The sequence below is a fragment of the Salmo salar genome, chromosome 12 (assembly GCF_965601325.2).
Source record: "Salmo salar chromosome 12, fSalSal1, whole genome shotgun sequence".
NCBI classification, from domain to species: Eukaryota; Metazoa; Chordata; class Actinopteri; order Salmoniformes; family Salmonidae; genus Salmo; species Salmo salar.
In genome coordinates, this window is record NC_138302.1 from 15,752,765 (window position 1) to 15,765,492 (window position 12,728).

The following is a 12,728-nucleotide window of genomic DNA, read 5'->3' on the forward strand; positions in this document are numbered from 1 at the left end:
ATTTTTTACTAGGATTAAATGTCAGGAATTGTGAAAAACTGAGTTTAAATGTATTTGGCTAAGGTGTATGTAAACTTCAGACTTCAACTGTATACACAGACATGGAATCACTGGCCACTTTAATAATGGAACAATAATCACTTTAATAATGTTTACATATTGCTTTACTCATCTCATATGTATATACTAAATTATATTCTACTGTATTTAAGTCAATGCCACTCTGACATTGCTCGTCCTAATATTTATATATTTCTTCATTCCATTATTTTAATTTTAGATTTGTGTGTATTGCTGTGAATAGTTAGATACTACTGCACTGTTGGAGCCAGGAACACAAGCATTTCACTACACCCGCAATAACATCTGATAAATATGTGTATGTGACACAATAAAATGTGATTTATAGAACTGCATTATTATTATAACGTTGTGTCCATATAACTTCACACACTTTCAGTTCAAATCTGGGTTGATACTTTTCATCTTTCTTCAATTCGATGGATTTCAACCTAACTTTATTGATTCCCCCCCCAAAGGGAAAACCATTATTGGTGATTGAGGTAATCATTGATCTTATATGATTACAGAAAGACTTTTGTATAGATTGTTGCTTGTGTATTTATTTGACTGTAACTAAATTCCTCCATCTCCCCATTCCTCTAATCCCGGTATTCCCCTCCGTCCCACATCGCTCTCTCCAAACCCCGATTACCCCAACTCCCGTCCTCGTCCCGTCCCTGCCTGGACTGGTCATTTCAGTAGGATGCCTGTTTATGTCGTTTCCATTGTATGTTTTATAATATTGTCTGTTTCAGTTGTTGTTCCTTTGTCATTTCCATTGTGTTATAAAATCGTTTTGGTAGTAGTGAACAGCAAGGACGTCGAAGCATAGTGAACAACAAGGAAGTTCACTGTATATAGACTTTTTTTCTATTGTGTTTATCTTGTCCAGGTCGCAGTTGTAAATGAGAACTTGTTCTCAACTGGCCTACCTGGTTAAATAAAGGTGAAATAAATAAATATTAAAAAAAGAAAAAAAGCAGTTTTGAATTTTAACAGTTATTTTACTGATATTTTCTTATTACAATTGGCTATTATCAAACAGCTTCATATAACTAAGAATTATAATCTAAGTCCTATCCATTTAGATCCTAGAATAGATTAAACAGTTATATTTGAAGTTTTTAATATTGTTGAGGTGTAAAATTTTATCCCAAATAGTTGATCTTCTAAAATTGCAAATTTAGCAGTTGTCAGTTTGAAACCATTTGATTGGCTGTTGTCACGAGCCATGGACTCCGCACAACACCATCTGATTGGCTGTTTAACAAAACACTGACAGGTTAAAACGTGAACGTTGTCAAATTTGCCTTCAGTTGAGTTGTCAGTTTAGACCCAGCGTTCTTTATTCTGGTACATTCTGATCGTTATCAGACACTAGTCTGTTGGGATATAAAAAATACAAGTGATAGTATGAACGCTATGATTTGTCAACTCCAACTACCACCTTACATGGAGTCCGAATACAAGAGTTTCCAACCGTGGTGGGACTACATGAAGCTAGCTGACCTAGTGCGGGAGATGCAGTTAGGCAAGTTCACCCCAGAACCGTTAACCGTTGAGGGTCATGACTCCGGGATATGCTCGACCATGGTGGAATTTGAAGAGTTCCCGCCGCGAGCCTTGCTGTCACCGATAACACCTGTGGCGACACCACCACTATGGCACGAAATGGAACCCCTGGATTCCGAAATCGTCCTCTTGCATGAAGACGCTCCTTTATGGCCGAGCAGCACCGAGGGTCCCGAGCCCCCTACAGCAGCGTCCAGATCCCCCGCGGGCACCCGGGGCCAGAGTGGGAGAAACACGCCGGAGGAGGTGCCATCACCTGAGCGAAAGTTCTGCAGCTTCTGCAAATACAACGGGGAGTCTGAGTCTGTGTATTCCTCCCACAACCTCAAGGACCAGGATGGGGACATGATGTGCCTGTACCTGCGGCTGTATGTCTGCCCTCTCTGCGGGGTCACCGGGGCCCAAGCCGCCACCAAGCACCATTGTCCCCTGGTCGAAACCACCTACAGCTCTGTCTATGTCATGTCCAGTGGTGTAAAGTACTTTGTTGAAATACTTGAAAGTACTACTTAAGTAGTTTTTGGAGGATCTGTACTTTCCTTGGGCTTCCGAGTGGCGCAGCGGTCTAAGGCACTGCATCTCAGTGCTTGAGGTGTCACTACAGACACCGTGGTTCGAATCCAGGCTGTATCAGAACCGGCCGTGATTGGGAGTCCCATAGGGCGGCGCACAATTGGCCCAGCGTTGTCCGGGTTTGGCTGTCATTGTAAAAACGAAGCTGTTCTTAATTGACATGCCTAATTAAATGAAGACTTTTACTTCACTACATTCCTAAAGAAAATGATGTACTTTTTACTCCGTACATTTTCCCTGATACCCAAAACTATTGTTTACATTTTGAATGCTTAACAGGACACGACAATAGTTTAATTCACACACTTATCAAGAGAACATCCCTACTGCATCTGATCTGGCCGACTCACTAAACACATGCTTCGTTTGTAAATGATGTCTGAGTGTTGGAGAGTGTCCCTGGTTATCTGTGAATTAATAAAGAACAACAAAAAGGTGCCATCTGGTTTGCTTTACTTTTTGACTTTTCATACCGTAGTATATTTTAGCAATTACATTTACTTTAGATGCTGAAGTATATTTTAAACCATTAACTTTTAGACTTTTACTCAAGTAGTATTTTACTGGGTGACTTTCACTTATACTTGAGTCATTTTCTATTAAGGTATCTACTTTTACTCATGAATGTGCTGGCAGAGAGGCTCCAGTTCGCCGCCCCTGGTACTCGCCTGGACTGGTCATTTCAGTAGGATGGCTGTTTATCTAGTTTCCATTGTATGTTTTATAATACTTTCTGTTTCAGTTGTGTTTTTCCTTTGTCGTTTCCATTGTGTTTTATAAAATACTTAGTACACCTGATTCTATTTGTCAACTAATCATCAAGCCCTCATTGAGTTGAATCAGGTGAGTTTGTCCGGGGCTACAACAACAATATGTACTGTTGGGGGACTGGAGTTGGGAAACACTGATGTAAGGAAACAGACACGTTTCAATCTTGTCAATAGGCCATCTTTTTAAACTCCCAAATTAACAAACTAAGTAGGGCAGTACAAGACACACAACCAGCTTTCTGGATCAGCCCAGTCCTTCTAGAATGCTCCACAGATAGACAGTCATCAAACCATTGTTGTCTAGGCCCCAATCACTATATGAGTCTAGGACCCTGAGATGGGCCGTTAATCATCACTTTTCTGTAAATCGAGGTTAGTGACCCAACCCTGGCAGTCTCCCATGAATTGATGTGTGTCCAATTGACTTGAGTGGTTTGCTATTATTCTATACATTTAATGTAAATAAATTGTAAATGGTCACTCAAAACCGGTTCAGGCCAATTTGACAACACAATTCTCCCATTCCATTCGTGCATGTACCTAATGTATTTCAGCAGATGTCGTGCGTTTTTTTGTGGTTTAATTCGTGAGAAAAGACAAGAATTTAAACACGATAGCCAATTTTTTCTTCATTATTGAACGTTATGAATATACCTTAATGTTGTATTTATTTAATCCCGTTTTATAAATGGTGTTTGTATTGCTATATATACTGTTTTCGATGTTTCTGAGCAGACTTTCTGAACAGAATTTGTGAGAAAAGACACTAATTTATGTGCGACTTAATTCGTGGGAAAACCATTTTTATTAATTCCAATGCTGTTTTCTATGATTGATTTCGCTTAATACTTTGGGATACTGGTGCACTTGTAGTCAGAAAGGCCTTTTTTTTCGTGAAGGCAACAGTACACGATATTCTTCATAACGCATTTCATATTTCGTGGAGCCTAAATCACACAGTTTTCTTCATAATGCATTTAGTACCAGTTAAACAGGTTAATGTAGAATAATAAATTATGTTGGTTTACACTTATGGCTCTTCCAAGGCCGTTTTATGATGATTTTTACGGTGTCAATCATGTCAGCGAGTCAGAAATGTCCGTTTCCTAGTAACGACTAGCGCTTGAATGCTGTATTATGCTGGCTTCATATTCTCCTGGGACACTGGAAAATGGGAAGCCGTAACTCCGACATAATTCTTAAGCCAATAGATTGGCAACAACATTTTCTCCGTTTCCCACTTGTTATCCCAATTTTGAGGGTCATTCAAGTGAATCTTCCCAGTCGGAACTAGGAATTTCCGATAACTCCGATGGCACGTGAACGTGCCAACGTGAACGTGCCAACAAGTAGGCTATACAATAAACAAGATGACTTTAGAAATAAGAAACTAAAGTAATAATAATTAAACAATAAATATATAATAATATATAATATAATTATATACAATTATCATATGTTTGGTTGCTTTGAGACTGAGTCCTGTCTACAGAATATTATTTACAAGGAGCGGTTCCGATCTTTTTCACATAGTCTACATCTGTCTGCAGTTTTATGTTATGGGTGATCTTTTCCATTAAATACAGTTCTTTCAGTCTACCACTCCACTCTTCCATAGTATGAATGTCCTCCTAAAATGCTCATCATTTTATAACATTTTTGACATGCGTTTTTCTGGATTGTTTTGTTGTTATTCTGTCTCTCACTGTTCAAATAAACCCACCATTAAAATTATAGACTGATCATTTCTTTGTAAGTGGGCAAACGTACAAAATCAGCAGGGGATCAAATACTTTTCCCCCCCACTGTATATCGACATAACCTGAAAGACCGCTCAGCAAGGAAGAAGCCACTGCTCCAAAACCGCCACAAAAATGCCAGACTACGGTTTGCAACTGCACATGAGGACAAAGATCGTACTTTTTGGAGAAATGTCCTCTGGTCTGATGAAACAAAAATAGAACTGTTTGGCCATAATGGCCATTGTTATGTTTGGAGGGAAAAGGGGGAGGCTTGCAAGCCGAAAAACACCATCCCAACCGTGAAGCATGGGGGTGGCAGCATCATGTTGTGGGGGTGCTTTGCTGCAGGAGGGACTGGTGCATTTCACAAAATAGATGGCATCATGAGGAAGGGAAATTATCTGGATATATTGAAGCAACATCTCAAGACATCAGTCAGGAAGTTAAAGCTTCGTCGCAAACGGGTCTTCCAAATGGACATTGACCCCAAGCATACTTCCAAAGTTGTGGCAAAATGGCTTAAGGACGACAAAGTCAAGGTATTGGAGTGCCATCACAAAGCCCTGACCTCAATCCCATAGAAAATTTGTGGGCAGAACTGAAAAGGCGTGTGCGAGCAAGGAGGCCTACAAACCTGACTCAGTTACACCAGCTCTGTTATGAGGAATGGGCCAAAATTCACTCGCCAAAATTCACCAAGCTTGTGGAAGGCTAGCCGAAACGTTTGACCCAAGGTAAACAATTTAAAGGCAATGCTACCAAATACTAATTTAGTGTATGTAAACATCTGACCCGCTGGGAATGTGATGAAAGAAATAAAAGCTGACATAAATCATTCTCGCTACTATTAATCTGACATTTCACATTCTTAAAATAAAGTGGTGATCCTAACTGACCTAAAACAGGGATTTTTTACTAGGATTAAATGTCAGGAATTGTGAAAAACTGAGTTTAAATGTATTTGGCTAAGGTGTATGTAAACTTCAGACTTCAACTGTATACACAGACATGGAATCACTGGCCACTTTAATAATGGAACAATAATCACTTTAATAATGTTTACATATCATCTCATATGTATATACTATATTATATTCTACTGTATTTAAGTCAATGCCACTCTGACATTGCTCGTCCTAATATTTATATATTTCTTCATTCCATTATTTTAATTTTAGATTTGTGTGTATTGCTGTGAATAGTTAGATACTACTGCACTGTTGGAGCCAGGAACACAAGCATTTCACTACACCCGCAATAACATCTGATAAATATGTGTATGTGACACAATAAAATGTGATTTATAGAACTGCATTATTATTATAACGTTGTGTCCATATAACTTCACACACTTTCAGTTCAAATCTGGGTTGATACTTTTCATCTTTCTTCAATTCGATGGATTTCAACCTAACTTTATTGATCCCCCCCAAAGGGAAAACCATTATTGGTGATTGAGGTAATCATTGATCTTATATGATTACAGAAAGACTTTTGTATAGATTGTTGCTTGTGTATTTATTTGACTGTAACTAAATTCCTCTGTAACTAAACACTGACAGGTTAAAACGTGAATGGTGTCAAATTTGCCTTCAGTTGAGTTGTCAGTTTAGACCCAGCGTTCTTTATTCTGGTACATTCTGATCGTTATCAAACACTAGTCTGTTGGGATATAAAAAATACAAGTGATCGTATGAACGCTATGATTTGTCAACTCCAAGACCTACCGCCTTACATGGAGTCCGAAAACAAGAGTTTCCAACCGTGGCGGGACTACATGAAGCTAGCTGACCTAGTACGGGAGATGCAGTTAGGCAAGTTCACCCCAGAACCGTTAACCGTTGAGGGTCATGACTCCGGGATATGCTCGACCATGGTGGAATTTGAAGAGTTCCCGTCGCGAGCCTTGCTGTCACCGATAACACCTGTGGCGACACCACCACTATGGCACGAAATGGAACCCCTGGATTCCGAAATCGTCCTCTTGCATGAAGACGCTCCTTTATGGCCGAGCAGCACCGAGGGTCCCGAGCCCCCTACAGCAGCGTCCAGATCCCCCGCGGGCACCCGGGGCCAGAGTGGGAGAAACACGCCGGAGGAGGTGCCATCACCTGAGCGAAAGTTCTGCAGCTTCTGCAAATACAACGGGGAGTCTGAGTCTGTGTATTCCTCCCACAACCTCAAGGACCAGGATGGGGACATGATGTGCCTGTACCTGAGGCTGTATGTCTGCCCTCTCTGCGGGGTCACCGGGGCCCAAATCGCCACCAAGCACCATTGTCCCCTGGTCGAAACCACCTACAGCTCTGTCTATGTCATGTCCAGTGGTGTAAAGTACTTTGTTGAAATACTTGAAAGTACTACTTAAGTAGTTTTTGGAGGATCTGTACTTTCCTTGGGCTTCCGAGTGGCGCAGCGGTCTAAGGCACTGCATCTAAGGCACTGTTGTATTTATTTAATCCCGTTTTATAAATGGTGTTTGTATTGCTATATATACTGTTTTCGATGTTTCTGAGCAGACTTTCTGAACAGAATTTGTGAGAAAAGACACAAATTTATGTGCGACTTAATTCGTGGGAAAACCATTTTTATTAATTCCAATGCTGTTTTCTATGATTGATTTCGCTTAATACTTTGGGATACTGGTGCACTTGTAGTCAGAAAGGCCTTTTTTTCGTGAAGGCAACAGTACACGATATTCTTCATAAAGCATTCATATTTCGTGGAGCCTAAATCACACAGTTTTCTTCATAATGCATTTAGTACCAGTTAAACAGGTTAATGTAGAATAATAAATTATGTTGGTTTACATTTATGGCTCTTCCAAGGCCGTTTTATGATGATTTTTACGGTGTCAATCATGTCAGCGAGTAAGAAATGTCCATTTCCTAGTAACGACTAGCACTTGAATGCTGTATTATGCTGGCTTCATATTCTCCTGGGACACTGGAAAATGGGAAGCCGTAACTCCGACATAATTGTGTTCAAGTTCTTTTCAAGTCGGAACAATTCTTAAACCAATAGATTTGCAACAACATTTTCTTCGTTTCACACTGTAATTCAAAATTTGAGGTATGAATGTCCTCCTTTAACCAATGCTCTATAATTAACAATGTCTACACTGTATTTCTGATCAATTTGATGTTATTTTAATGGACCATTTTTTTCCCTTTTCTTTCAAAAACAAGGACATTTCTAAATGACCCCAAACTTTTGAACAGCAGTGTAATGACTTATCTAGGATCAGCTTTCTCTCCCCAAGCCGACCAGAAAATAATGGAAAACTGACCCAAGATCAGTACTGTACATAGGCAACTTTCAACCCAATGTAATGCAGAGCGCCTTCCAGCTCGTCAACACAATCTGCTGCAGGGGAGGTTACTTTCTGCGTTGTTCGGCATATCAAATCAAATAAATCACATTTTATTGGTCACATACACATATTTATCAGATGTTATTGTGGGTGTAGAGAAATGCTTGTGTTCCTGGCTTCAACAGTGCAGTAGTATCTAACTATTCACAACAATACACACAAATCTAAGTAAAATAATGTAATTAAGAAATATGTACACATTAGATCGAACAATGTCGGGAGTGACATTGACAAAAAATACAGTAGAATAGAATACAGTACATATGATATGAGTAAAGCAGTATGTAAGCATTATTTAAACATTAAAGTGGCCAGTGATTCTAAGTCTGGTGCAGCAGCCTCTAAAGTGCAGGGTTGCGTAACCGGGTGGGAGCCTGCTAGTGATGGCTGTTTAACAGTCTGATGACCTTGAGATAGAAGCTGTTTTTCAGTCTCTCGGTTCCAGCTTTGATGCACCTGTACTGACCTCGCCTTCTGGATGATAGCAGGGTGAACAGGCAGTGGCTCGAGTGGTTGTTGTCCTTGATGATATTTTTGTCCTTCCTGTGACATCGGGTGCTGTAGGTGTCATGGAGGGCAGGTAGTTTGCCCCTGGTGATGTGTTGGGCAGACCGTACCCCCCTCTGGAGAGCCCTGCGGTTGCGGAAAGTGCACTTGCCTAATCAGGTGGTGATACAGCCCGACAGGATGCTCTCAATTGTGCATCTGTAAAAGTTTGTGAGGGTTTTAGGGGCGAAGCCACATTTATTCAGCCTCCTGAGGTTAAAGAGGCGCTGTTGCGCCTTCTTCACCACACTGTCTGTGTGGGTGGACCATTTCAGATTGTCAGTGATGTGTACGCCGAGGAACTTGAAGCTTTCCACCTTCTCCACTGCTGTCCCGTCGATGTGGATAGGGGCGTGCTCCCTCTGCTGTTTCCTGAAATCACGATCAGCTCCTTTGTTTTGTTGATATTGAGTGAGAAGTTATTTTCCTGGCACCACACTTCCAGGGCCCTCACCACAACCCTGTAGGCCGTCTTGTCATTGTTGGTAATCAGGCCTACTACTGTTGTGTCCGCAAACTTGATGATTGAGTTGGAGGCATGCATGGCCACGCAGTCATGGGTGAACAGGGAGTACAGGAGGGAGCTGAGGACGCACCCTTGTGGGAACCCTGTGACGAGGATCAGCGAAGTGGAGGTGTTGTTTCCTACCTTCCACAACTGGGGGCGGCCCGTCAGGAAGTCCAGGACCCAGTTGCACAGGGCGGGGTTCAGACCCAGGGCCCCGAGCTTAACGATGAGCTTAGAGGGTACTATGGTGGTGAATGCTGAGCTATAGTCAATGAAAAGCATTCTTACATAGTTATTCCTCTTGTCCTGATGGGATAAGGCAGTGTGCAGTGAGATGGCGAGTGCATCGTCTGTGGAAACAGACGCGTTCTGTCTCCTAGAGATCAACGTACTTTGGTGTGAAAAGTGCAAATCAATCCCAGAACAACAGTAAAGGACCTTGTGAAAATGCTGGAGGAAGCAGGTACAAAACTATCTATATCCACAGTAAAACGAGTCCTACAGTGGGGGAAAAAAGTATTTGATACCCTACTGATTTTGTACGTTTGCCCACTGATAAAGAAAGGATCAGTCTATAATTTGAATGGTAGGTTTATTTGAACAGTGAGAGACAGAATAACAACAAAACAAATCCAGAAAAACGCATGTCTAAAATGTTATAAATTGATTTGCATTTTAATGAGGGAAATAAGTATTTGACCCCCTCTCAATCAGAAAGATTTCTGGCTCCCAGGTGTCTTTTATACAGGTAACGACCTCCTAACCGCAGCTTGTTACCTGTAAAAAAGACATCTGTCCACAGAAGCAATCAATCAATCAATCAGATTCAAAACTCTCCACCATGTCCAAGACCAAAGAGCTCTCCAAGGATGTCAGGGACAAGATTGTAGACAAACACAAGGCTGGAATGGGCTACAAGACCATCGCCAAGCAGCTTGGTGAGAAGGTGACAACATTTGGTGCGATTATTCGCAAATGGAAGAAACACAAAAGAACTGTCAATATCCCTCGGCCTGGGGCTCCATGCAAGATCTCACCTCGTGGGGTTGCAATGATCATGAGAACGGTGAGGAATCAATCCCTGAACTACACGGGAGGATCTTGTCAATGATCTCAAGGCAGCTGGGAGCATAGTCCCCAAGAAAACAATTGGTAACACACTACGCCGTGAAGGACTGAAATCCTGCAGCTGCCGCAAGGTCCCCCTGCTCAAGAATACATATACATGCCCGTCTGAAGTTTGAAAATGAACATCTGAATGATTCAGATGACAGCTGGTGAAAGTGTTGTGGTCAGATGAGACCAAAATGGAGCTCTTTGGCATCAACTCAACTCGCCGTGTTTGGAGGAGTAGGAATGCTGCCTATCACCCCAAGAACACCATCTCCACCGTCAAACATGGAGGTGGAAACATTATGCTTTGGGGGTGTTTTTCTGCTAAGGGGACAGGACAACGTCACTGCATCAAAGGGACGATGGACGGGGCCATGTACCGTCAAATCTTGGGTGAGAACATCCCTCCCTCAGCCAGGCTCATTGAAAATGGGTCGTGGATGGTTATTCCAGCATGACAATGACCCAAAACACACGGGCAAGGCAACAAAGGAGTGGCTCAAGGTCTGGAGTGGCCTAGCCAGTCTCCAGACCTTAATCCCATAGAAAATCTGTGGAGGGAGCTGAAGGTTCGAGTTGCCAAACGTAAGCCTCGAAACCTTAATGACTTGGAGAAGATCTGCAAAGAGGTGTGGGACAAAATCCCTCCTGAGATGTGTGCAAACCTGGTGGCCAACTACAAGAAACGTCTTACCTCTGTGATTGCCAACAAGGGTTTTGCCACCAAGTACTAAGTCATGTTTTGCAGAGGGGTCAAATACTTATTTCCCTCATTAAAATGCTAATAATTTTATAACATTTTTGACATGTGTTTTTCTGGATTTTTTTGTTGTTATTCTGTCTCTCACTGTTCAAATAAACCCACCATTAAAATTATAGACTGATAATTTCTTTGTAAGTGGGCAAACGTACAAAATCAGCAGGGGATCAAATACTTTTTTCCACCACTGTATATCGACATAACCTGAAAGACATCTCAGCAAGGAAGAAGCCACTGCTCCAAAAGCTCCATAAAAAAAGCCAGACTACGGTTTGCAACTGCACATGAGGACAAAGATAGTACTTTTTGGAGAAATGTCCTCTGGTCTGATGAAACAAAAATAGAACTGTTTGGCCATAATGGCCATTGTTATGTTTGGAGGGAAAAGGGGGAGGCTTGCAAGCCGAAAAACACCATCCCAACCGTGAAGCATGGGGGTGGCAGCATCATGTTATGGGGGTGCTTTGCTGCAGGAGGACTGGTGCATTTCACAAAATAGATGGCATCACGAGGAAGGGAAATTATCTGGATATATTGAAGCAACATCTCAAGACATCAGTCAGGAAGTTAAAGCTTCGTCGCAAACGGGTCTTCCAAATGGACATTGACCCCAAGCATACTTCCAAAGATGTGGCAAAATGGCTTAAGGACAACAAAGTCAAGGTAGTGGAGTGGCCATCACAAAGCCCTGACCTCAATCCCATAGAAAATTTGTGGGCAGAACTGAAAAGGCGTGTGCGAGCAAGGAGACCTACAAACCTGACTCAGTTACACCAGCTCTGTTATGAGGAATGGGCCAAAATTCACTCGCCAAAATTCACCAAGCTTGTGGAAGGCTACCCGAAACGTTTGACCCAAGTCAAACAATTTAAGGGCAATGCTACCAAATACTAATTGAGTGTATGTAAACATCTGACCCGCTGGGAATGTGATGAAAGAAATAAAAGCTGACATAAATCATTCTCGCTACTATTAATCTGACATTTCACATTCTTAAAATAAAGTGGTGATCCTAACTGACCTAAAACAGGGATTTTTTACTAGGATTAAATGTCAGGAATTGTGAAAAACTGAGTTTAAATGTATTTGGCTAAGGTGTATGTAAACTTCAGACTTCAACTGTATACACAGACATGGAATCACTGGCCACTTTAATAATGGAAAAATAATCACTTTAATAATGTTTACATATTGCTTTACTCATCTCATATGTATATACTAAATTATATTCTACTGTATTTAAGTCAATGCCACTCTGACATTGCTCGTCCTAATATTTATATATTTCTTCATTCCATTATTTTAATTTTAGATTTGTGTGTATTGCTGTGAATAGTTAGATACTACTGCACTGTTGGAGCCAGGAACACAAGCATTTCACTACACCCGCAATAACATCTGATAAATATGTGTATGTGACACAATAAAATGTGATTTATAGAACTGCATTATTATTATAACGTTGTGTCCATATAACTTCACACACTTTCAGTTCAAATCTGGGTTGATACTTTTCATCTTTCTTCAATTCGATGGATTTCAACCTAACTTTATTGATCCCCCCCCCCAAAGGGAAAATCATTATTGGTGATTGAGGTAATCAGAAGGACTTTTGTATAGATTGTTGCTTGTGTATTTATTTGACTGTAACTAAATTCCTCCCTCTCCCCATTCCTCTAATCCCGGTATTCCCCTCCGTCCCACATCG

At 41.2% G+C, this 12,728-nt stretch overlaps 2 protein-coding genes across 2 annotated transcripts; both read left to right on the plus strand.

Annotated features, from left to right (window-relative positions):
• Positions 1-1,476: 1,476 nt before the first annotated feature.
• LOC123725423 (nanos homolog 3-like) lies at positions 1,477-2,148 on the plus strand. The gene has a single exon (XM_045690798.2). It carries the CDS (start codon positions 1,477-1,479, stop codon positions 2,146-2,148), a length of 672 nt encoding a protein of 223 aa, XP_045546754.2.
• A 4,265-nt stretch (positions 2,149-6,413) lies between these two features.
• On the plus strand, positions 6,414-7,088 carry LOC145859360 (nanos homolog 3-like). The gene has a single exon (XM_082958420.1). It carries the CDS (start codon positions 6,414-6,416, stop codon positions 7,086-7,088), a length of 675 nt encoding a protein of 224 aa, XP_082814546.1.
• The last annotated feature ends 5,640 nt before the right edge of the window (positions 7,089-12,728 follow it).